Source organism: Nerophis ophidion, linkage group LG06 (assembly GCF_033978795.1).
Source record: "Nerophis ophidion isolate RoL-2023_Sa linkage group LG06, RoL_Noph_v1.0, whole genome shotgun sequence".
NCBI lineage: Eukaryota > Metazoa > Chordata > Actinopteri > Syngnathiformes > Syngnathidae > Nerophis > Nerophis ophidion.
The window spans coordinates 50,539,708-50,566,862 of record NC_084616.1 but is presented as its reverse complement, the minus strand read 5'-3'; the positions used below and the strand labels follow the sequence as shown (position 1 = coordinate 50,566,862).

The 27,155-nt window shown below is 44.3% G+C and overlaps 1 protein-coding gene across 3 annotated transcripts in view; it reads right to left on the bottom strand.

The window, feature by feature from the left end:
- Positions 1-1,333: 1,333 nt before the first annotated feature.
- The window catches only part of zbtb46 (zinc finger and BTB domain containing 46), a 136,221-nt gene continuing 110,399 nt past the window's right edge, over positions 1,334-27,155 (bottom strand). The window contains exons 5-10 of one of the 3 annotated variants that reach the window (XM_061904144.1): positions 17,279-17,589; positions 16,006-16,048; positions 15,772-15,911; positions 14,584-14,593; positions 11,386-11,561; positions 1,334-6,338 (exon numbers count right to left, since the gene is read on the bottom strand). In XM_061904144.1, coding sequence (XP_061760128.1) covers positions 5,907-6,338; positions 11,386-11,561; positions 14,584-14,593; positions 15,772-15,911; positions 16,006-16,048; positions 17,279-17,589 — 1,112 coding nt within the window. In that variant the 3' untranslated portion in view covers positions 1,334-5,906. Of the gene's footprint in view, positions 6,339-11,385; positions 11,562-13,462; positions 15,912-16,005; positions 16,049-17,278; positions 17,590-27,155 lie in introns of those variants that run through there. The other 2 variants (XM_061904142.1, XM_061904143.1) reach the window with 2 other exon arrangements.

Sequence of the window (27,155 nt, the reverse complement as noted above, 5' to 3'; positions counted from 1 at the left end):
ACTTTGTAACTTGAATGCTTAAACAATTAAATGTAATGTTTATAATCCGCGTTATTGTCAAATGGTTAAATTTTTGACTGTCAATCCACACTGTGTATTGTATTGAGCACAGTGCATGTGAGGGGCAATGCCGCCCTCTTGTGGACACACGGTTATACTGCGATTACAACACAAAGGTCGCTTTGGTACTTTTTTCATAGTTGTGGACCTAAAAATGACGTCCACGTGTAAAATGACCAACATAGACACAGTAGGGATGTTTTCTAACCAGTTTCAGCGCATTTTGGAGCGTAGACTTTTAGCTCCAAAATGTGGGCGTCCTTTATCAGCCTGTTGACGTCACACGTCACGACGAGACTGGAAGCAATTTGATGTCGTTTAGTTCGTGTTTTGGCAGCACCTTCATCCAAATGTATGTTATTTTACCGAGAATTTGAAGGAATAATTGAAATATTTTTGCCTGATGCGTTGTTGCAGGTCCTAGCAACATAACTGAAGCTTTCATAGTCTATGATTGATTGATACTTTTATTAGTAGATTGCACAGTTCAGTACATATTCCGTACAATTGACCACTAAATGGTAACACCCGAATACGTTTTTCAACTTGTTTAAGTCGGGGTCCACGTTAATCAATTCATGGTAAGCCTGCACGTTTCCAAACAATGAGAGTGTGAGGAAAGTATGCACCTCCTCACTCAAACTGACTTGTGCAAAAAGAGTGTCATTTGAAGCCATCATTGGAATGAATATGCCTTCTTGGAATTAAGGTGTTGGTTGGAGTTTAGATGGGGGGAAAAAATGCAAACCTTTACAATCAGGAGAACCCTAGAGGGGAGAAAGACTGAGTCAGATCCTGCAAAAAAAAAAAAAAAAAAAACGAGACAAGAAGGTAAGCCACCAGGACATGTTGAAAGCGCACAAAGAAATGCAAGTTTTGTATTGTCTATCAAAGAGGAGATGGAAAAAGATGGGAAGACCTGGAAAGTTACTTTTATATTTATTTTTTTACTCCTAATGTCTGTTTTAAAGTATTTAGGGCGACAAAGTGATCAAAATATTTATTTTACATGCCTTTATCCACACTGTCTATGTGGGGAAATTGGATGCAGTTGTGTAGATGACGTCACACCAAAAGGGGCGGCATATAGGGTCTGGCAACAGACAGGGAGGCGTCACAAGCACTATTAGTTATCAACCAATTATTAAAAAAATAATAATAATATTATTGGAAATAACTGCCGGATTCATTTTCTGGAGTAAACTTTACAAAAAGAGAACTAGTTTGTGATACTATGGGTCCTTTAATAAAAAGAAAAAAGAGAACACACAGGGACTTTTTTACAGCAGCAATTTCAAAATTTATTGAGACTGATTGGTTTTTGCAAATAATAATAAGCAAATTCTTGCACTAAACATAACGTTAGAAAGAGATTTGCTTGGCCAACATCACAACTGGAGGCTCAAAAAGTTGGTAAAAATGTTTTGTGACCAGAATCATCCACCAAAGAAATATTTGCACAATAGCACTCCCTTTGCCTCCAACAGAACCAAACAAAAAAAAAAGCAGCACAGTCGTCCTTTTTGTGGATTAAGCACATTTTGTTACAAACACAAGTTATTGATCATTAATATAAAGTCAGTTTGAACAATATTCCCAGTGAAAAGAAACAAAGCTTAGGCTTCAAGTGCGACTTTGTACAAATCAAAGACCCTCTTAAAGTTGAGAGAAAATAAATAATAATAGTCATATAAATTGATATTTATATATATATGAAGGTACACACACATCAGTCTTAGTAGAAGAACACACTCTAAAGTAAAAAGCACCAACTTGATATCTAGCATAGCATCAACTATGGCTTCTTGAAGGATGAGCAGGTGTCCATGCATCCAACAGGACCGAGAAATCCACACTTCCAGTTTTGCATGGAGTGAAATGAGACAGGTGTGTGAGGACGTTGCTTTGGTTCCACAAAATCAACACCGACATGCAAACAAAAGAAACCCAACAACAACGCGGCGGGAAGCAAACTCAAAAAGTCGCCGTTTTTGATTTGTCTCAAAATGTTTCTTGTGATTTGACTCAAGGCCTATCAAGGTAATAATCATAAGCATAATAACAATAACAATCAGCCCACTTCTCTCAAGCGCAACCACGCAGGTTAAAGGTCATTGAGGCACATATTTGAGGATTGATGGGAGACGGTTTCCTGAAGTACAACCCAGTATGAGGAAGAAGACGAGGTCGAGGTTATGAGAGGAGTGCAAGGCCGGAGAGTAACACACACACACACACACACACACACACACACACACACACACACACACACACACACACACACACACACACAGCACTGCTATGTGGGCTTCTACACCCACAATAAACATTCATCGAGAGCCGCCCCTTCCATCTTCTTCACAGCTGTCAGATAAAGGAAAGAATAAATAAGTGAAGTGCAGTCATGGCCTCGTGTGCCTCCTCTTTATGCAAATGAGCCATAGAGAGTTGCTAGGTAGAAAATATGCACCGTTTCTATTTGCATTTCCCTCCTTGATTGTGTGTCATGACCAAAATGCATGCAGCCCTTCATGTTCACGATAATAACACTTTGACCGAAGCATGACACAAACCAAACACAACAATATATTTTAAAAAAGCACCTGCACACACACACACACACACACACACACACACACACACACACACACACACACACAGAGCCGGCCCAGGGCATAAGCCAACTAAGTGCTTGCTTAGGGCCCCGCGGCCACCAAGGGGCCCCCAAAAGCAATTAACAAAAAATTCTTATTTTTTTGCATGTACGAGTCTGCACTCTTCCTGTGATTGTTGCATCTTCAGAGCGGAGCTTTTCTAAGCTCAAATGAATAAAAAACTATTTGAGATCTTCCATGGCTCAAGAAAGACCGAGTGGACTGGCAGTGATTAGTATTAATAACAAAGATTTCTTACAGCGATGTCATAAATAACTTTCCCTCCAGAAAAGCCAGGAAGGAGCTCCACAAACCACGTTAAACCCAGATTCCGATCTAACAAAAGTCTTAACTCAATCTCTTTCTATACCACATCAATGTGGAATGCACTCCCAACAGGTGTAAAAGTAAGTGCATCTCTATATTCCTTCAAGACCGCTCTAAAACAACACATCCAGGCAACTTCAACCCTTTACTAATACCCTCCTCCATTCACATCCCATCTCCCCGGATTACAAACAACCTATGTAAATAATCAAATGTACTTCTAATGTATATACTTGTTCTTATGCTATCTGAGCTCACTATGTTCTCTGCTGGCTGTACATATCCTACTAAGTCAGATCTATACTGTTTCAATGTCCATTTCTCTGATGATGCAATTGTTGATGACTGAAGTACTGATATCAACCAAAGCTCCTCATCCCATCCCCTGGATTGTAAATAATGTAAATAATACAATGTACATACTATGATGATTAACCTGTGTGATGACTGTATTATGCTGATAGTATATATTTGTACCATGAATTGATTAACGTGGATCCCGACTTAAACAAGTTGAAAAACTTATTGGGGTGTTACCATTTAGTGGTCAACTGTACGGAATATGTACTGAACTGTGCAATCTACTAATAAAAGTGTCAATCAATCAATCAATCAATTAAGCACAGGTTTTAAGGAGTGGTGTGGGTGGTGAAGAACAGAGAAACAAAACTCATGTGATGGTCAAATGTGTTAATTAAGGTAGTTTATTTTGATTCCCCCCCCCCCAAACTTTTTGCACATCGTTATGTACATTTACATAGTTTTAATATGTAGTAACTTTATATTTGTTTATAAACCGTTATGTTACCTTGTTTCTGGTAATTCTGTTCATTAATATTATTTAAGTATTTGCTTGATATTTAATTGAATTATGTTGGCTTTTGGTACAATTGAATTTGTTCCTTTTCATATATATTTAAGTGATTGTATTGTTGCACTTTATTGTTTTTCTTGCACTACGAATTATTTTTGCACATTGCTGTTACAGGTTTTTGTTGCCAAAAATAATAAAGTGAATCAGAATCAGTTTTATTGTCCAGTTATGTTTAACACACATGGAATTTAACTTCAGTAGACTGCGCTCTCTTTGTACAAAGTAACCATTAAATATGAACAATTTACTACAAATATAAACTAGTAATTAAAGACTAATATGTACAAGACTGACGAAGTGAAGTGAATTATATTTATAAAGCGCTTTTTCTCTAGCGACTCCAAGCGCTTTTACATACTGAAACCTGATATCTAAGTTACATTTTTTTTTTTTTTTTTTTTTTAAACCAGTGTGGGTGGCACTGGGAGCAGGTGGGTAAAATGTCTTGCCCAAGGACACAACGGCAGTGACTAGGATGGCAGAAGCGGGGATTGAGACAAGATGACACTTTTACTGTAAATACAAAGCTTTATCACTTGGACTGTTCAACCCCAGGCCACTCTTGTAGCTGAATGTTTTCTACATTTTAAGATTAGGAACCATATGTGGTACTCTGGACATCATTACTTGATTCATTGGTATTATTTCTGTTCTTAACTGGGCCACCCCCGTATCTTTATAAATGACATGTCATTTGTAAAGACATGCCAGGCTGACAATAGGATAATGTAAACAACACTGCCAGAGCCGCAATGAGTTTATAGTAGGTGTGTGAATGATCAACAATCAAAATAGAGGGCCCCAAAATCAAATTTTGCTTAGGGCCCCTTGGAGGCTTGGGCTGGCACTGCGCACACACACACACACACACACACACACACACACACACACACACACACACACACACACACACGCACACGCACACGCACACGCACACGCACACGCACAGAAACACACACACGCTATGGAACAAAAAGCACTTGTTTTTGGTTCGATATCGTGATGCAAAAGCGTGTGCAGAATAAATGTCACCATCGTTACGGTGCACATGTTTCCTCCCCTGCGAGAGAGAAGAATCAAGTGTGACGGAACAAAGCATCGACGATAAGAAGGTCGACCAAAGCCTCCATGGCTTGCTATCCACAACAAGGCAACGTATAAAAGCTGTTTTTGTCCACTGTACAGGATAGAAAATGAAGACAATAAAGCTTAGCATCCAGCACTTAAGAAGAAGAATAATAGCAACAACAACAACAACAACAACAACAGCAATCATAGTTGGGCTAATCAGAATAAGACGCATCCTTGCATACGTCCCACTCCCACACTCCGGGGAGTGAAGACCACTTGAAGAGTGCACGCTCCTTCAATAAATACGAAAGCAAGCAAAATGGCCGTTGGAACCTTCAACAGTCTGGCGTGGCCGAGAAGAACAGAAAAAGAAAAGGCGACAAAGGCAGCCAGAGATTGTCCCACCTGGTGCACACCTGTCAGAAGGGACCCCGTGGGGGCCCAGACTGGGCGCCCACAGTCAACAGGGCCGTGAAGAAGGTGGCGGCGCTCGCCAAGATGGAGGTCAAACGTGAAGCCGGGGTCCGAGAGGAGCTTGGAGGTTAAAGTGCAAGTCTGTGGCAGTGGGACTCGTCTCCTCCCGTCGGGCTCTGCGATCCGTTCCCATCTCCTCTCACGTCGGAGGGCCTGCCCTTGACTGGGGGTGACCCCTCCGTTACCACGGCGACCACACAACGTTGAGTCGAGCGCTTTCACAACAACAAGAAGACGACTCCAGGAGGCGAGAAGCAGAAAGAAGCTCTTCCCTCCGCCGTCTTGTCACTGTTTGTGTGTGTGTGTGTGTGTGTGTGTGTGTGTGTGTGTGTACAAACTATTCATAAACTGCCCCCCCATCCGGCCAGCGAGAGGTGAAAGGAGGCCAGCAAGATCCCAGAAGGTCTGCGGACTCGGTTGTGATCCCAAAGAAGACTCCAGGACTTCTAGGAGATCCAAGCAAAGTCTTTCTCGCTGCCGTTCTGGTGCTCGCCTTCCTGCGCCGAGGAGTCGCTCTCATCCTTCTCAGTGTCCAGCGCTCGGCGAGTCTGGCCCGCCATCCCCGAGTCCTTCCACTTGGCCGCCGCCTCCTCCTCCCCCTCGCCCACCAGCTCTGTGTCGCCCTCCGCCATCATCTGCTCTTCGCCGTCGCACTCCGCCTGGTCGTCGTGGAAGCGATCGACCGGGTAGAGCTCTTCCTCGGGAGAGATGTCTCCTCCCGCCTCGCCGCTGTGATCAAGCAGCGCCACCATGCCTCGACCGGAGCAGTCGACGCAGACGCCATGGCGGCGGGAGCCGTGTTTGATTCCCACGCTGGCGGCCGACATGAAGACACGGCTGCACACCTTGCACACGTACTTCTTGTCCTTGCTGTGCACCTGTGGGGTGGAAACATCAACAAGTGGGCTCTGTAAGCACCTCAGAAACGTGGTAATGTGTAGACGAGACATTGCGTCATCGCTACTCTTGGACAAAAGTATTGGGACAGCACTCAGGGGAGCTAAAACTGCTTCCACCAAATCATTGATGTTGAATATTTTGGGTTTGGTAAATAAAATGTTTGAATGTGTGAATTTATCCTAAATTTTTAAGTACTTTTGTAGTTATTTCCTCATATTTCTGCACATTACCTCAGACATGGTAACACTAGCAAGCAGGAGAGAATAAGTGTTTTTTGGTCCAGTACATATTTTGCTTCATTCATTATAAACATATCTTTTGCTACTTTATGTTGTAGGGCTTCACGGTGGCAGAGGGGTTAGTGCGTCTGCCTCACAATACAAAGGTCCTGAGTAGTCAGGGTTCAATCCCGGGCTCGGGATCTTTCTGTGTGGAGTTTGCATGTCCTCCCTGTGAATGCGTGGTTTCCCTCCGGGTGCTCCGGCTTCCTCCCACTTCCAAAGACATGCACCTGGGGATAGGTTGATTGGCAACACTAAATTGGCCCTAGTGTGTGAATGTGAGTGTGAATGTTGTCGGTCTATCTGTGTTGGCCCTGCGACGAAGTGGCGACTTGTCCTGGGTGTACCTCACCTTCCGTTTGATTGTGGCTGGGATGGGCACCAGCGCCCCCCGCAACCCCAAAGGTAATGGGCGGTAGAAAATGGATGGATGGACTTTATTTTGTATATTTTTTTGTTTCATTTCATCATTTGTTATTACACACAAAAATGTGATTACTTATTTCGTGTGAATGTCTACTCAGTATATTTGTATTTGACTTTCCCTTCTACTATTACCAAAAAACATTATTTTAGTTTTACTGAGAGTCAAAGAGAGTCTGTTTTTGTCAAACCATCTTTTTTAATTTGTTAATTTCTTCTGTTAATATTTGTATTAGCTACTGTGTATTCTCTCCGGAACAAAACACTGTTCTATCTTCTGCAAATAATACTAACTTTAAGTCATTTGTAACTTTACAAATGTCGTTTGTATTAATATTTAACAATTTTGGTCCCAGTATTGATCCCAGGGGTACGCCACAAGATATTTTCAGCCTATCTCCACGTATTGCTTTCTGTTGGTCAAGTAGCTTCTTACCCATTTCAAAACCAACCCTCTGATTCCATAACGTTCTAATTTGTTGATTAAGACATGAATAATTTTTTGATAAATCCATAAATACTGCAGCCGCACACTGTTTGCTATCTATCGCATTGGTAATGTTTTCCATGAGTTGAAATGTTGGCTCAGTATCCAAAATGGTTCTCTGCAAATGTTCCACTTTTTTTTTCATGAATTTGTCCAATCTGTGAAGTGAGAACTGCCCTTTTTTGTGTCTGTTCACGATCATTATGGAAGACATGACGAAAGGTGTATTTTTTTTTGTAATGCATTTTGAGTATTAAATAGACGTAAATAAAAGTCCACTTAAAGCGGAGCCAATGGGAGCTCCTCTATTCCGCCCATATAATATAATAACCATTCAAAAAGCTCTAACAATAATCCAATTTCATTTAGTGACTTGAATATTAACCAAGCATGAGTGATGTTTTAAGCACTAAAGCAGACAATCTGTTTATAGCGGCGACGTGATTACTTCCTGTGTGGCGATGTTTGCATTATCGAGTGGTCTGCTGCTTCCTTGCTCCTTGGAAGTTTATCCAAGATCAAAAATTATGCATCTCCCCTGGAAAGTAGATGGTTGAGGATATAATCCAACAAGTTGGGATACTTTGACAGCCTTTTAGGACCTGGAACTGGCGAGAACGACATGAAAAGCGCTTGTTTCCTTCCCTACCCCGTTTCTTCGCGAAGATAATGAAACATCTTTTATCAAAATGGGAAAATATGAAGACTATAGCAGTCGGTCTCTTAATGAGAGTGGACCTTGTACAGTACGTGATGTTTTATTATGTTTGTTGGCTCTTAAAAAGTCTGCAGTGACTAATAATCCGTGATGAAAGAAAAAAAAGCAAATGTGTCGCATTTTGTGAAATTATTGTGCTGCGTATGCTTAAAAAGATCAAAATATTCAAATATGAAATGTTGTAATAAATGCCCCTTATTACTTATATACTTACATCATTTATATAAAACATCAATGGAGGTGTTTGGATATTTTTTTAGAGGCTCTATAAGCAGAAATTAACTCCTTCCATAGGCTCCATTGTAAGCAGACTTTTGATCGCATTTACTTAATATTTAAAATACATTTTAAAAAATCCATCTGTCGTCATGTCTTTCAGAATGATTGTGAATGATAGGCAACATTCCAAAGAAAGTGTAGTTCCCCTTTAAACAGTTTTTCAATATTTGTAGAACATTGTGTTACTATGAATTGTTTAACGTGGACCCCAACTTAAACAAGTTGAAAAACATATTCGGGTGTTACCATTTAGTGGTCAATTGTACGGAATATGTACTGTACTGTACTATATACCAATAAATATTTCAATAAATCAATCAATCAATTGTGAACATCAGGTACCAGGTCTTTAGTTTGTAAACTGGTGTTTGTCTCCAGTCTTATCAATTGTACTGAATTTTGCTATTTTATTTTATCTGGGAATTTGCCTGTTTGAAATTATAGGTTGGTGGTATATGATTAAAGGTTTCAAGATCTGTTTGGGATTCAGGAGAAAATAAAAAAGTGGAATCTCAACTTGGGCTGTGAATGTTTCAATGGAATATGACTGTAATTAGCAGAGGTCTCCAAAGTGTGGCCCCAGGCTATTTGCAGCCAGGATATACATGTTTAACAGTGCGCGGCAAATTCTAAAAATACTATTAAACAAGTAGAATAAAAGAGCAAACAGCTGAAATGTACCTGAACAAGTTACAATGTGGACTCTAATAACTCAAAGCGCCTACGCTGGCTCTTTTTTTCTTTAAAGCTGACATTGCTAATCAATAATAATGAATCCAAATCAATGATATCAGAATGATGAAATATTCCACTTTGAAATATTTTCATGGAAAGTATTGCATATTGTGTGTTTGACATATTTAAACAAGTTTTATTTGACAAAATGGCCATAAAACACACAAATAATTACAAAACTTGTAATCGATAGCTAGATCTGAACTTGATCGAGAAATATACGTGTTGAAAGAATAAAAAAATGTATGACTTATTTTTAACATGTTTATTAATAAGTGTCCCTCTGGATCCCCAAGAAATTAATTTAAAAAACAAGCAAATCTGTCATTACTGAAAAATGACAATGATTTAAAATCAGTGGTGTTATGAATTATTGACCTATTTAAGGCTCTAAATCAGGGGTCGGGAACCTTTTTGGCCGAGAGAGCCATGAAAGCCAAATGTATTTTCCGGAGAGCCATATAATATATTTTAACACGAAATACAACTATATGCGTGCATTTTTAAGCAAGACCAACAGTATAATAAGTCTCAGAATAACATTGTTATTCTGAAGCTAACCATCCATCCATCCATCCATTTCCTACCGCTTGTCCCGTTCAATAATAAGTACAATACTTCTAACTATTAATGCGACTTCTCGTGCAGGTGGGGTAGAAAACGGATGGACGGATTAAAATGCATGAGAATGTTTATTTTTAACTCTGTGATTTCCAGCGGAATTATTCATTACTTATCGTGTTCAGCAATGTCAGCTAAGATTTATCTGAGAGCCAGATGCAGTCATCAAAAGAGCCACATCTGGCTCAAGAGCCAAAGGTTCCCTACCCCTGCTCTAAATGTTTCACATCAAATAATCCACTCAAATGTGTTCTTTTAAAACTTTAGAACTCATCCCTGAGATCGAATTTGAGGAGTGCCCTTAAGGGGAAAATATTGTATTGATTTTGAAAATGAAAAATATCAACGTCAACTATCATATTTTTTTCCGTGTGCCTAAGTGGAAAAAGTTTGGACACCCCTGATATTAAGAATAACTTTCCAGAAATCGATTCAACTATAAAGCAGGGAACTTTTCATTCCATCCATGCATTTTCTACCACTTATTCCCTTTGGGGTCGCTGGCGACTATCTCAGCTGCAATCGGGCGGAAGACGGCGTACACCCTGGACAAGACGCCACCTCATCGCAGGGCCAACACAGACAGACAGACAACATTCACACTCACATTCACACACTAGGGCCAATTTAGTGTTGCCAATCAACCTATCCCCAGGTGCATGTCTTTGGAAGTGGGAGGAAGCCGGAGTACCCGCAGGGAACCCACGCATTCACGGGGAGGACATGCAAACCCCACATAGAAAGATCCCGAGGCCGGGATTGAACCCTGACTACTCAGGACTTTTTGTATTGTTAGGCAGACGCACTATCCCCTCTGTCACCCTGAAGCCCGCAAGGAACTTTCATCCATCCATCCATTTTCTGCCGCTTATTCCCGTTCGGGGTCGCGGGGGGCGCTGGCGCCTATCTCAGCTACAATCGGGCGGAAGGCGGGGTACACCCTGGACAAGTCGCCACCTCATCGCAGGGCCAACACAGATAGACAGACAACATTCACACTCACATTCACACACTAGGGCCAATTTTAGTGTTGCCAATCAACCTATCCCCAGGTGCATGTCTTTGGAAGTGGGAGGAAGCCGGAGTACCCGCAGGGAACCCACGCATTCACGGGGAGGACATGCAAACCCCACATAGAAAGATCCCGAGGCCGGGATTGAACCCTGACTACTCAGGACTTTTTGTATTGTTAGGCAGACGCACTATCCCCTCTGTCACCCTGAAGCCCGCAAGGAACTTTCAAATATGTTTAAAATGCAAGTCAATGTCGTTGATTCAGTCAATGTGACTTGTGTTCACATCACACACCGAAGATGCCTCAGAGGGGCATCTTGATGACATCATCATATAATGACGGGCAAACAATGTTCTGCTTTTTCTGTTTTGCCATTTCACACAAGAATGTGCTGCAGAAGAGTGGGAAGGCCTTCTCTGCTGGTGCTAGTCTGCGCCCTAGTGGTGATGAGAGCAGTTACACTCACCAGCGTGTGCCTCTTCATGTGTTCCCTCCTGGTGAACTTCTTGCCACAGATCTCACACGGGTACGGCCTCTCGCCGGTGTGGGAGCGCATGTGCCTCTTCAGGATGCACTGGTGCATGGCAGAGAAACTGCAGTAGGGGCACTTGAACTTTTTGCGGATCACCGTGAAGTCATTCACTGCAGCGACAAAAGGAGAGGAGAGGTAGGAAGGGAAGATTAGAGTCCAATGAAGCGCTTTTAAAGAAACCCAGACATCACTTTCCAGTTATTACATTTAATTAGCGGCATGGTGGAGAAAAATGTATCATCAATTCCCATGGCCACCCTGATCCCCAGTCAAAGCTACAGTTGCCCTGGCAACCGCTCTTCCTCTACACTAAAGCATGGAAAGAAAAGATAGTATAAACACTGGCTCTACATTCAGTCTGCTTCAGATGCTCCACAAGGTCTGTGCGACACAAACAAACACACAGTACTGACGGTGGGGAAATAAAAGCCACACAAAGGAATGGTGGAGGAGAGTAAAAACTAATACTTGGGTAAAGGTCGGGTAAGGTAAAGTGTCCGGTCTAGCCGTTAAACATTAAATATCCAGCACATTCAAAATAAATGATTACCTCCATCGTCACAATGAATTCTGTTGAGTAAAGCAAAGAATAAAAGAAAAACACAAAAAAAACATGCAAGTACACACAAACAGGGCTGACATATTTATAGTAGTTGTGCGATTGTGTCAAAGCATCCATTATCTACAGCATAAAAAACAAACAGCCACAAATTTGCATTTTCATCATCTTTTAATTGCAACATTAAAATTCTCCTGTTTAGAAAAGTACATCTTTTTTACACAGCACCTTGTGCAAAGGGAAATATTCACAGCAACATGGACTTAAAAAAAAAGAAGCCATTTGAATTGTCTGCTTCCTGATTAGTTCCTGACTTCTTTGAGCGTTTCAGCTGCTGTCCAGGACACCGAGTGCTACCTGAGAAATGGGGATTTTTTTTGTGTGTGTGAGACGTTTGGCATGTTGGCAGCTGCAGTCCAAAATGTATCAGTTTACTGTTGTCACTCACTCTGCTTCCATTGGGCACATAGAAGCACAATTACATGTCTGTACCTCAATCCTGATGAGTACGATCGCCTTTTCAAGTAAAGATGGCTGTAAATTCTTAGAGAACATCTTTGGCAGAAAGCAGCGGGGTTGAAATAAAAACAAAAGTCCGCACACTAGAGATGCGCGGTTTGCGGTCTCATCCGCGGAGTCCGCGGATAAACCGCGGGTCGGGCGGTTGACATGACGAAAAAATAGATTTTAATCAGATTCGGGCGGGTGGCGGATAAATATTTGATATGCATGGTTCTCTGATCGGTACCCTTTACCATTCATAGAGCCATTTAAGACCCGTGTCACAAAGCGAAGAGGACAATAATACACGCTATTATTCTCCTGAATGACTGCCGGTAGTCACCCACATAATAAATGTTAGGGAGTGCTATGAAGCCATTGGCTTTGTCGCCTACTACAACATGTACGAATTGCTTTTTAGTCCAGCATCATGTTGTGTGTGGCTTCCACGGCAAACGCACACAACTGCAAAGCCTACTGGGTGACACAGAGTACACTAATGGTTGTGATACAAACAATTTTAACACTCTTAGTAATATGCGCCACGCTGTGAAGCCACACCAATTAAGAACGACAAACACATTTCGGGAGAATATCCTCACAGTAACACAACCTAAACGCAACACAACAAATACCCATAATCCTTTGTATTCATGACACGTCCGGACTATTTTATACACCCCGCTAGCAGCAAACCCCGCCACCGACCCCCTCCCTCCCGTGCGTCGGTAAGGTGGGTGGGGTTGGGGGCGCGGGGGTGTAAAATATATTCAGGAAGTGTCACGGATACAAAAGGATTATGGGTATTTGTTGTGTTGTGTTTATGTTGTGTTACTGTGAGGATGTTCTCCCGAAATGTGTTTGTCAGTCTTGTTGGGTGTGGCTTCCCAGCCTGGCGCATATTAGTAAGTGTTAAAGTTGTTTATATCACAACCATTAGTGTACTCTGTATCACCCAGTATGCCTTTCAGTCTTGTACGTGTGATTGCGGAAGCTGCACACAACATGTTGCTGGACCAACAATAGGTTCCTACATGTTGTTGAAGCTGTCTAAGGCAATGGTTTCACAGCATACCCATACTCTTGTCATCAGGATGACGCTATTGGATAGTCGCGGGAAAGTTAGCGGCTCCAATTGTCATCATTAATCTGTGAAACAGGTTTAAATAGCTCTGTTAGTGGTAAAGGCAGACAACCTCTGATGTATTTCAGCGGGCGGTTGGCGGGTATGGTCCTGATAAAATGTTGGTTCGGGTGGATGACGACTTTGGTGACGCGGATGATATAATTGCCTTTCCGTGCATCTCTACCACACACGCACTCTACCATTCCTGCCTTTTGCCTCTTCATACACCTCATTTTCTTCCTTTTAGGACCACATTGTTATCTTCGCGCTCCAGTGACATCACCCTACCCATATGGTCTAAAGAGCACCTGTCCCCACTTCTGCTTTCCATTAGGGATCAAAGGTTAAGGAGGGCTGTTTCCATGAAAGACTAATTACTGCTCAACTCCCACCGCTTTCTACGGCTACAGGCCGTGACCACATGGGAAGATTGTGGGATCAATACATAATCACGTCCAACCATGTACATTTGTAATACGTGAGCCACACCGACAGTTAACGCTGTAATCAAACGGGGCACACCTGAAGTATAGAAGAAGGAGCACCTGTGTGTAAAGTCTCCAAAGCAACAGAAGAAGATGATGGCAAGAGGACCCAGTGCACTGGGAGTTACGTTCAATATAAGACAGCTCGTCTCAATTCCTTCTCCGAAAGAGGTGTTGCTCGTCCAACATGACCACGACAAGACGGCCTGTTAGATGGATGACAGGCCAGAACCGTACAAACGTCACCGCTCCGAAACTGAAAACCTTCCCGTGTGGACAATGCCAACGTAAGACCCCCAGATGTGGGACAGGCGAGATGGACAGAGAGAAGATGACACCGCCCTCCCCCCACCTGACTGCTACCACCCAATTGTTGTTTTAGTCCTCTTTGTCCCGTGCAGCCTTTCCATCTGCGGAGTGTGAGACTTCAAAGGGGGCCAGCTTAGCTTATTAGTGGTGACGGAGGGCAAGCTTGTGCTCGTCCTGCACCTGGAGGCGGACGAGGCAGACATGAGCGTTCCTTTCAAATGTCCATTTTGAAAGCATCTTCTGTGCAAACAGCTGTGCAGTGCACTTGATGTCCTGCAGGTGGTGGGGTTGTGTGGAGCGCTGAGCCAGTGGATTGTGCTCTTCTAACCCATTCAGATAGAAATGCTTGGATAAGGAATGAAGAGTTATGTGGTTTTGGTTGCGCCCTCAAACCCCCCTCCCTCCACTTGACAACTAAGCCCTGTCTCCCCACCTGGCACCGCAACCTGAAGTGATTCATGGCGACACGAGTCTTATCAGTGCTGACTTTAACTACCGAAAATTTACATTAGTTTAAATTTAATAAGACAAGCTTTGGAAAGCCATTATTCCAAATTTATTTTAACTACTCTCATGTCATAATAAATTAAGTTCAGTTGTAATAAAAAAAGAGTGAAAATAGATGGAATTGTAAGAGAGTCTAGCCTTCACTGGCATGGATTGCTCGTTCTAATTTTAAAAACACTCTTAGTTTTCTCCACATCCATGACACTACGGTTACTTCTTTCAACTTTCATCTGTTCAGAAAACCTCCATGGATGATCTTCAGCACCACCCTGACACATTTCCATCCCATTGTCTCCCCTGAGCACAACTCCTGGCATGGCCCCCACCTGACAACAGACTTTAACGTGCGTGGCCAAGTTCTTCTGGGTGCTAAACGACTTTGCACAGGCCGGGCAGATGTGGCCTCTCTCTTTGGAGTGCACTGATGACAGGTGCCTATGCAGGTCTGTGCGGTCCCTGAAATGCTTCAAACAGTACATACACTGCATCAGCTTCTTCTTAAAGTGAATGGTCTTCTCGTGGCGGTCGGCGTTGGACTTGAGGGTGAAACTGGCCGGGCACTGCGAGCACAAGTAGCGTGCGGCAGCGGGCTCGACCACGGTGGGCCGATACAGAGACTGGGGATAGTGGAGGAACTGGGACTGGGACTGATGGCGAGGCTGGCTGGGTTGGTTGTGTGGACTTTGCATACCTGACCAGTCCAAGGACATGGCCATGAGAGACAAGGTGTGGCGGTACTCGTGCTCCCTGAGATGGTCCAGACTGCTGAACAGCCGTTTGCACAGGGAGCAAGCAAACCCCTGCGAGTTCCAGGCACCGGGCTCTGGTAGGACGTCTGATCGAGCCTCAGTGCCCGGCACTGCCAGCCCTTCTATCGCTCTGGAAGCTGTGAATGTAGGGACTGTTAAACCAGAAGCAGAACTCCCTTTTGCCATCTGATCCTTCTCAATGGGAGACTGGTCACCTTCCAAGGCTGAACAGCACAGAGAGAAGAAATGCATTTTTAAAGAAATACACCACTCCATCCAATCTGAAAGGAAACTTAATTGAAGGTCTTGGTGTGTTACCTGTGTTGTATTCCTCCAGATCTTCTTTGTCTTTCCCACCATCCTGAAAGCAGATAACACCACGTCACGCCACACATATTTCAAGAGAGTGTATGTGAGGCAGTCTGGGCATGCAGGATGCAGGCAGATGAGACAAACTGTGAACATAAGACATGAATACAGAAATTGTTTTGGATGAAAACCTAGCTTGAGCTAGAGTAACAATATCTCACACAGCACCTGTCTTGCTAAACTGCATCCCTACCCCCTCCTCACCAGGAGAAGAACACCACGCACTGGGCAAACAGATGGCTTGTCCACAGAAATGCTTGTTAAGAATCAAATACTCCTCCTAAAGATTGACTTACCCAAACGCACAGACTGGCACAGGAATCACAGTTGGCCACACCACACAGTCATACTCACTCACGCCCACACGGACACTGAAGAGAACAATTTATTGGGCTGCAGGAGCAAACCTTTCATTGTCTTTTAATATTGATGCCACCTATTTGCTAGCACACGCTGACTGACTGTCGCTGTAGCCACATTAGAGCTTAGGGCCTAGCTATATGAAAAGGTGATATGAAAAAAAAGAAATGGATAACGAATTAGAAATCTGGAAAGAAAGCAAAAGTAAACAGACAAATTCCAAACAGAAAAAGACATTAAAGGGCCGTTCACACATGAACCATGTCCCAGCGTTTGAAACACGGTGCAGATGCAGATTGGGGCGGTAGAACCACGAGTCTCCCCAAAAGATGAGGGAGGCTTCCACCATCTACTGTGCATCAGTGTAGCTCTTTGATAAAGAGTGATGCTTCCGTGTTTAACTCCGCTACGTCAGTGTAGTTACAGTCTTGACATTGTGATGACTGTCAGATTTTGTCTGTGTTGATATAACCAAACTTATGGTGTTGTTCTTTACACGGCAAAAGGCGTTTTGAACATGGTCCATTTCGAACCGCCAATAAAAATGTTACATTTTTTGGAAAGGCGAAATGCCGAGCCGCCATGAATACCTTATGTAAGCGGCAAGGTGTGAACGACCCTTATGAGGGGATTGAGGGAGGATTGTGTGTAGAAAGTGTCTTGATTACAACATGCTTGTCTGCCTTCACAGGTCACAGGTCACTTTCTACTCCATCGTCACTCATCCCCCTGCAGACACGGTGAGGCAGTCCCCCGGATGCTCTCCTTCACTCGCAAGAATCAAAGTTTGATCCAAGTGGAGGAGTGGTACCCAGAGGACAGCCTCTGCCTCTGGAGTGGAGCCAGGACTCCTTTTGCTTACCTCGGGCAAGGTGGAGAGCGCCGGGCCCTCAGGGGCCTCTTCCACTTCCATGTCTAGGGTGTCCGAGTGCAACCGGAATGCTCCTGTCCGCAAACCAGGGGCCTCCAAGGGGCGGGGCTCAGTGGGGTACAGTGGAGTGGGTGGACGCAAGGATGATGTTGATGATGGCGGTAACGGTAGAGGTGTTGGTGGAAGATGAGAAGGAAGAAGAGCAGGAGGAGGAGGAGAGGATCCAGCCCTGTGTTTGTTATGAATAGTGGCCCCTGTGGCCCCTGGCCGGAGTGTGCTGCGGTAGTTGTTGGAGCGGAGCCCTGAGGAGCACAGGAAACGAGTCTCACCCACCCACTCACGTACAACTGCATACTCTGCTAGCAGCTGGCCACCAGAACATAACGGGAGAGAGTGGGCAGGAGGGGTGTGAGGGGTGGTGGTGGTGGGAGGGGGAGGGGGGCAAAGAGGCTGCCAGTGCTGCACTATCAAACACCATGGAGAGGGGGAGGAAGAACAATTCTGAAGTTTCACTTTCCACCAAGCAGCCAAGGGGAAAGGGCTTCTCTTCTCTCTCTTTTCCATTTGCTCCTCTGCTCTCCTTCTCCTTCCACCCACATGCATGCACACAAGATGGCAAAGTGTGCACGCACGTGTGTGTGTGTGTGTGTCTACGCATATGAGTGTGTGTGCTTTGCAATAGTGTGCTTGAGCTTTGTGGGTGAGTAAAAATGCATATACAGAGAGGGCTTGAGGATCCTCTGTAGCATGGAGGGAGATTGTTTTGGAGACATGCCATCTTGCAGCTCAAGAGAAGACTTTCGCTGCTCGCAGGGCAAAAGGACATCCACTAGGGAGAATGTTTACCAGCAGCAAGTTCACACTCAAAGAATTAAAAGAAAATCGCAGACCTTCCTTTAAATATTCTCACATTTCCTGCTCAGCCTTTACTCTGTGTTTCTATTCATTAGCGCGGACTGCACTGCACTGTGAATTGTGAGTGTGCAGGAATATGTGCCCACGTGGGCAGCAGTTATGCAGTGGCTGAGACGTTCATTGCCCTCCTCTACACAATGGACAGAATCGTACCACGCTGAAGCTTGACCGTGGACGGATTCCTGGAATGCTGAACAACCGCACCCGACACTCCCACTTACTTGGAACTCCCATTCTCTAGCCCACCTATGGCGGCAACAGGAGGCGCAACACAGAGAGGAAGGAGGTCACAGCCAAGGAAAGAGTTTGTGAGGAGCAATATTAACGATACACACACGGCCAATTCATTAGGTACATGTGCACAAGCTAATGTGATCCATGACAAGATCTTTACAAAAAATAAAAGTTAAAAACAACCGAGCACCATTTGTATTGTATGACATCAATAGTGTGCATTTGGTGTACAATATAGTGGAAGGTGAGTGAATAGAAGGAAACAATACAATTTTATGCAATGTATGGCAAATATTGGCACAAAATTGTCTACAAGCTTGGGAGGACTGAAATTAATTGGGAATTATTTGAGGAATCTAACAATTGGAGACATATCCTGACTCTTAAATATTTTCTAACTCAAGAGTTTTAATGACTTTCTCTATAATTAAGGGTGCCTTGATTGCTGACAAAAATGGCGCCTATTTCATAGTTATGGACCTAAAATTATGTTTACAGGTAAAATTCCCCCCAAATTAGACATAGTAGTGATTTAAGGCTGATTTCCAACCAGTTTCAGCACATTTTGGAACACTCACTTTTAGCTACAAAATTTGGACGTCCTGCATTAGCCTATTGATGTCATTTACAGCAGTCCGGAGGCAATATTTTATTGCTTAATACGTGTTTTGGTAGCATCTTCCTCCCGAATCATGTTATTTTAGTGCAGAAATATGTTTGCCAAGCAGCAAATACGCATATTGGGGGGTCTTTCATTTGTTAATAAATGTCCACTTCAAATAAATAAATAGAAAACGCTGGATCCACTTCCTCTTGTTGTGGTGTGTGTGATGTAAGCGTAAGGTATACCCCAAGGTTTACACATATTACGATGTGCAACGTGTTCAATTTATACCTTTTGGTTTTGGTGGTGAGAAATTAAACTTCCTTACCTCACAAAGAAAAGCATCTGGATGGCACTCCTTTGTAACTAATTCCCGGCTCCTTTCTCATAAGTATGCTGTTAAAGAGCTGTGATTGGATATATTCCCAACTTTTCCTATCTACAAGACAAAATTAAATATGACTGGGTTTTGTTTCTGTCAACATTTTCATTTCATTTCTATTCTATTCACGTCTTAGTCCACGTGCATTTGTTTTGATTTTTTATCGTCTTATTTTCATCAGGGGAAAATAGATTGTTGGCAATGACTAAGACTGAAAATATTATTCAACAAAATTAACACTGGTTCCGAGTACAGTTAGGTATCCACCCATTACTAAAAAACTAATGGGTATTATGGGGCGTGTAGCTCGGTTGGTAGAGCAGCCGTGTCAGCAACTTGAGGGTTCTAGGTTCAATCCCTGCTTCTGGCATCCTAGTCACAGCTGTTGTGTCCTTGGGCAAGACACTTCACCCACCTACTCCCAGTGCCACCCACACTGGTATAAATGGAACTTAGATAATGGGTTTCACTATGTAAAGCGCTTTGAGTCACTAGAGAAAAGCGCTATATAATTATAATTCACTTCACTATGGGAAATAGCTAACAGATTTCTTTTCAGGGGCAAAAAATACATGGAGAACTTCATAGCGATAGTTCAGTCATCTGGACGCTAAGGGTCTTTTACAGGCCCAAAACATATAATGACACATACATTCAATCTACAGTCGTGGTCAAAAGTGTACATACACCTGTAAAGAATATAATGTCATGGCTGTCTTGAGTTTCCAATAATTTCTACAACTCTTATTTTTTGTGGCAAAGTGATTGGAGCACATAGTTGTCGGTCACAAAAAACATTCATGAAGTTTGCGTCTTTAATGAATTTATTATAGGTCTACTGAAAACGTGACCAAATATGCTGGGTCAAAAGTATAGATACAGCAATGTTAATATTTGGTTACATGTCCCTTGGCAAGTTTCACTTCAATAAGGCACTTTTGGTAGTTTCTGGCAAGCTTCTGGTTGAATTTTTGACCACTCCTCTTGACAAAATTGGCGCAGTTCAGCTAAATTTGTTGGTTTTCTGACATGGACTTTTTTGTTCACAAGAACACCTCCAGGCAACTACAACCCTAGACTAACACCCTACCCCCACCACATCCCCCCTCCCCGGGTTGTAATTATCCATCCCATCCATCCATCATCTTCCGCTTATCCGAGGTCGGGTCGCGGGGGCAACAGCCTAAGCAGGGAAACCCAGACTTCCCTCTCCCCAGCCACTTCGTCTAGCTCTTCCCGGGGGATCCCGAGGCGTTCCCAGGCCAGCCGGGAGACATAGTCTTCCCAACGTGTCCTGGGTCTTCCCCGTGGCCTCCTACCGGTTGGACGTGCCCTAAACACCTCCCTAGGGAGGCGTTCGGGTGGCATCCTGACCAGATGCCCGAACCACCTCATCTGGCTCCTCTCGATGTGAAGGAGCAGCGGCTTTACTTTGAGTTCCTCCCGGATGGCAGAGCTTCTCACCATATCTCTAAGGGAGAGCCCCGCCACACGGCGGAGGAAACTCATTTCGGCCGCTTGTACCCGTGATCTTATCCTTTCGGTCATGACCCAAAGCTCATGACCATAGGTGAGGATGGGAACGTAGATCGACCGGTAAATTGAGAGCTTTACCTTCCGGCTCAGCTCCTTCTTCACCACAACGGACCGGTACAACGTCCGCATTACTGAAGACGCCGCACCGATCCACCTGTCGATCTCACGATCCACTCTTCCCTCACTCGTGAACAAGACTCCTAGGTACTTGAACTCCTCCACTTGGGGCAGGGTCTCCTCCCCAACCCGGAGATGGCACTCCACCCTTTTCCGGGCGAGAACCATGGACTCGGACTTGGAGGTGCTGATTCTCATTCCGGTCGCTTCACACTCGGCTGCGAAACGATCCAGCGAGAGCTGAAGATCCCGGTCAGATGAAGCCATCAGGACCACATCATCTGCAAAAAGCAGAGACCTAATCCTGCGGTTACCAAACCGGAACCCCTCAACGCCTTGACTGCGCCTAGAAATTCTGTCCATAAAAGTTATGAACAGAATCGGTGACAAAGGACAGCCTTGGCGGAGTCCAACCCTCACTGGAAATGTGTTCGACTTACTGCCGGCAATGCGGACCAAGCTCTGGCACTGATCGTACAGGGAACGGACCGCCACAATAAGACAGTCCGATACCCCATACTCTCTGAGCACTCCCCACAGAACTTCCCGAGGGACACGGTCGAATGCCTTCTCCAAGTCCACAAAGCACATGTAGACTGGTTGGGCAAACTCCCATGCACCCTCAAGAACCCTGCCGAGAGTATAGAGCTGGTCCACAGTTCCACGACCAGGACGAAAACCACACTGTTCCTCCTGAATCCGAGGTTCGACTATCCGACGTAGCCTCCTCTCCAGTACACCTGAATAAACCTTACCGGGAAGGCTGAGGAGTGTGATCCCACGATAGTTGGAACACACCCTCCGGTCCCCCTTCTTAAAGAGAGGAACCACCACCCCGGTCTGCCAATCCAGAGGTACCGCCCCCGATGTCCACGCGATGCTGCAGTCTTGTCAACCAAGACAGCCCCACAGCATCCAGAGCCTTAAGGAACTCCGGGCGGATCTCGTCCACCCCTGGGGCCTTGCCACCGAGGAGCTTTTTAACTACCTCAGCGACCTCAGCCCCAGAAATAGGAGAGACCACCACAGATTCCCCAGGCACTGCTTCCTCATAGGAAGACGTGTTGGTGGGATTGAGGAGGTCTTCGAAGTATTCCTTCCACCTATCCACAACATCCGCAGTCGAGGTCAGCAGAACACCATCCGCACCATACACGGTGTTGATAATGCACTGCTTCCCCTTCCTGAGGCGGCGGACGGTGGTCCAGAATCGCTTCGAAGCCGTCCGGAAGTCGTTTTCCATGGCTTCCCCGAACTCTTCCCATGTCCGAGTTTTTGCCTCCGCGACAGCTGAAGCTGCACACCGCTTGGCCTGTCGGTACCTGTCCACTGCCTCCGGAGTCCTATGAGCCAAAAGGACCCGATAGGACTCCTTCTTCAGCTTGACGGCATCCCTCACCGCTGGTGTCCACCAAGGGGTTTTAGGATTGCCGCCCCGACAGGCACCAACTACCTTGCGGCCACAGCTCCGATCTGCCGCCTCGACAATAGAGGTGCGGAACATGGTCCACTCGGACTCAATGTCCAGCACCTCCCTCGTGACATGTTCAAAGTTCTTCCGGAGGTGGGAATTGAAACTTTGTCTGACAGGAGACTCTGCCAGACGTTCCCAGCAGACCCTCACAATGCGTTTGGGCCTCCCAGGTCTGTCCGGCATCCTCCCCCACCATCGCAGCCAACTCACCACCAGGTGGTGATCGGTAGAAAGCTCCGCCCCTCTCTTCACCCGAGTGTCCATAACATGAGGCCGCAAATCCGATGACACAACTACAAAGTCGATCATGGAACTGCGGCCTAGGGTGTCCTGGTGCCAAGTGCACATATGGACACCCTTATGTTTGAACATGGTGTTTGTTATGGACAAACTGTGACGAGCACAAAAGTCCAATAACAAAACACCACTCGGGTTCAGATCCGGGCGGCCATTCTTCCCAATCACGCCTCTCCAGGTTTCACTGTCGTTGCCAACGTGAGCGTTGAAGTCTCCCAGTAGGACAAGGGAATCACCCGGGGGAGCACTTTCCAGTACTCCCTCGAGCGTTCCCAAAAAGGGTGGGTACTCTGAACTGCTGTTTGGTGCATAAGCACAAACAACAGTCAGGACCCGTCCCCCCACCCGAAGGCGGAGGGAGGCTACCCTTTCGTCCAACGGGTTGAACTCCAACGTACAGGCTTTGAGCCGGGGGGAAACAAGAATTGCCACCCCAGCCCGTCGCCTCTCACTGCCGGCAACGCCAGAGTGGAAGAGGGTCCAATCCCTCTCGAGAGAAGTGGTTCCAGAGCCCTTGCTGTGCGTCGAAGTGAGTCCGACTATATCCAGCCGGACTTTCTCGACTTCGCGCACTAGCTCATGCTCTTTCCCCCCCAGTGACGTGACGTTCCACGTCCCAAGAGCTAGCTTCTGTAGCCGAGGATCGGACAGCCAAGTGCCCTGCCTTCGGCTGTCACCCAGCTCACAATGCACCCGACCTCTATGGCCCCTGCTATGGGTGGTGAGCCCATTGGAGGGGGTACCCACGTTGCCTCTTCGGGCTGTGCCCGCCCGGGCCCCATGGGAACAGGCCCGGCCACCAGGCGCTCGCCATCGTGCCCCACCTCCGGGCCTGGCTCCAGAGGGGGGCCCCGGTGACCCGCGTCCGGGCGAGGGAAATCTGGGTCCATGATGTTTCTTCTTCATAAAGGGTTGTAATTAATCAAATATAAATAATCATATGTATGTAATTGTTCTTATGCTTTCTAAACTCACTATGTTCACTGCTCGCTGTACATATCCTACAAAGTCACACCTACACTGTTTCAATGTCCATTTTTCAGATGATATAATAATTGCTGATGACTGAAGTGCTAAAATCAACCAAACCTAACACCCCGGGTCCAACCACCTCCATATCCCACCCCCCTAATTGTAAATAATGTAAATATTTCAATGTATATACTCTGATGATTAACTTGTGTGATGACTGTATTATGTTGATAGTATTTACTTTTGTATTTATACCATGAATTGATTAACGTGGACCCCGACTTAAACAAGTTAAAAAACTTATTCGGGTGTTACCATTTAGTGGTCAATTGTACAGAATATGTACTGTACTGTGCAATCTACTTATACAAGTCTCAATCAATCAATCAAAATCCAGCATTGTCCACATGTTCTCAATGGGGTTTAAGTCAGGACTTTGGGAAGGCCATTCTAAAACCTTGATTCTAGCCTGATTTAGTCATTCCTTTAACACTTTTGAAGTGTGTTTGGGGTGTTTGTCCTTTTGGAACACCCAACTGCATCCAAGACCCAACCTCTGAGCTGATGATTTTAAGTTGTCCTGAAGAATTTGAGGGTAATTTTCCTTTTTCATTGTTCCATTTACTCTCTGTAACGCACCAGTTCCATTGGCAGCAAAACAGGCCCCGAGCATAATACTACCACCAACATGGTGGTAGTATTATTGGTACTATGGGGATAAAATGCCTCACCTTTTCTCCTCCAAACATATTGCTGGGTATTGTCGCCAAACAGCTCAATTTTTGTTTCATCTGACTACAGAACCTTCCTCCACAAGCTCTTTTTTGTCCATGTGATCAGCAGCAAACTTCATATGAGTCTTAAGGTGTCGCTTCTGGAGCAAGGGCTTCCTTCTTGCATGGCAGCCTCTCAGTCCATGTCAATGCAAAACAAGCTTGGCTCTGGACACTGACACCTGTGTTCCAGCAGCTTCCATTGCAGACCTGCTTTTTGGTGGTTTTCGGTTGACTCTTGATCGTCCTGACCAATTTTCGTTCTCAGCAGCAGGTGATAGCTTGCCTTTTCTTGCTGATTGTTGCAGTGACAAAACTGTGCCATGCACTTCATACTTACAAACATTTGTCTGCACAGTTGCTCTTCGGACCTCAAGCTGCTTTGAAATGGTTCCAAGTGACTTTCCTGACTTGTTCAAGTCAACGATTTGTTTTTTTACATCTGTGCTGAGTTCCTTTGACTTTCACATTGTTGCGTTTGTAACCGAGTCCAATGACTGCATGACTGCATCACATGAGCCCTATCCAAACGGGCTCAGAGAAGTCAACAGGTGTCGTCAATCATAATCACTCACATGAAGATAAGAGGCCATGCCATGAAGCTAATTTGATTTGATTGTAACTTTTCTACATCAGCAAAATTGATCATGTATGTTGCTGTATGTATACTTTTGACCCAGCAGGTTTGGTCACATTTTCAGTAGAACCATAATAAATTCATAAAAGAACCAAACTTCATGAATATTTTTTGTGACAAACAAGTATGTGCCCAAATCACTCTATTACAAAAATTAAGAGTTGTAGAAATTATTGGAAACTCAAGACATAGCCATGAAATTATGTTCTTTACAAGTGTATGTAAACTTTTGACCACGACTGTATGTAAAATGATTGACCAAATGCTAAACATTGTCTTAAAAGATTTTTTTTTTTTCCATGCAAAGGGAACGGCGTGGCTCGGATGGTAAAGCGGCCGCACTAGCAACCTGAGGGTTCCTGGTTTGATCCCCAGCTTCTGTCATCCTAGTCACATCCATTGTGTCCTTGAGCAAGACACTTCACCCTTGCTCCTGAATAGCAGCTCCCGCCATCAGTGTGTGAATGTGTAAATAGTGTCAAAGCACTTTGAGTACTTTGAAGGTAGAAAAGCGCAAAACAAGTATAACCCATTTATCTGTGAAGCCAGTTTTAATTCCTAAATAAGACGTGCCGCAATGAGAATGAGACACTAATGTCAGTATGATCTGTGCCGTTAATTGGATGTTCTGCACAAACTGTACACAGCACCATTGTGGGGAGGTGCACAGGGGGTGGTCCGGCCAAATCCACTGTCTGGCTTCAATTCTCTAACATATAAAATGGGTGACAGGGGTCAAATCCCACTGATCCTAATTGGATTCAAGATGCTGACTGACAAACAGACTGTCTCCACTGTATTGTTGATCTATCACATGCTTGGAAACGTTTTCACTATCCCTTTCAGAAGACAACAAATCCGTACACGATTTTCCAACAAGGTGAGGGTCCGATCAGTAGCAAATGTAAAATATGAAATAATATATACTCCGTTTAGTGTACAGTATCTCTTATTATTAAGCACCACTCCAATGTATTGGTTTCACCCACCATCAAAACATTGAGTTACTTTCCAATGCACAAAATTGGCCAAATGCCAGCGAAATGCTAGGGGGCGTTTGAGGTCATTTCAGCTTGTTCAGTGGGAGAAGCTCTCGTCTCAAACAGATACAGTACCATCATTTCCACACTGGCCTGTTTTCTGTAATGTTTAATCTGTGCTAAATAATGTTTTTTCTGATTATGGTAATCCCAAAACATTAACAAAAAACAGCTACTGGGATTGCTTTGAATATTTAAATAAAATTGTGCCTCAATGCAATGGAATATTTAAATATATGACATGTCAATCATGTTGTCTACATTATTGTATATGGACATCCCATTCTCACGTTACTAATTGCTACGTACAAATTATGCTCAACAATGTTGCTTGTGGAGGTTTTCTCACTCATTTCCACTTTGGCAGAATATGTCATTAGTTAACAACAGCGCAAAACATTTCCAAAATGTTTATTTTCTAACGTGACAACTATCGGATGTGAAATTAATATTAATAAATGTTCACTTTTTTTTAAGCCATTTTAAAACAGAAGGCAGTTTGGCCAATGAAGATAAAGTCTAATAAATTAGCTTTATTATAACAACAGTTCTGTCAGAGCAACAGTTTGGCCAACAAAAATAAATAGGAGTGTCACGTCTCATATTTAATACACAAACTTTGTGCCTCACTGACAACTCAGTGTGCTGTCACTTTATAGCATGCATTCAATCATTAATTTCAATGGGACGACAAAATATTTTAGCTAGTATTGTCTCTGCCAAAGTTCGCAATTACATAACCAGCGACCATCCCAGTAACAAATGATGAGATGTTGTAAAAAGTAATGCGTGGTGAAGTTCCCTATACATTGTTTTGCAGATCGCCTGCTGCATGTGTCCTTTCTTCCACAACGCTCCAAGAGTCAGAGCCAGTGAGTGAAAGGGCG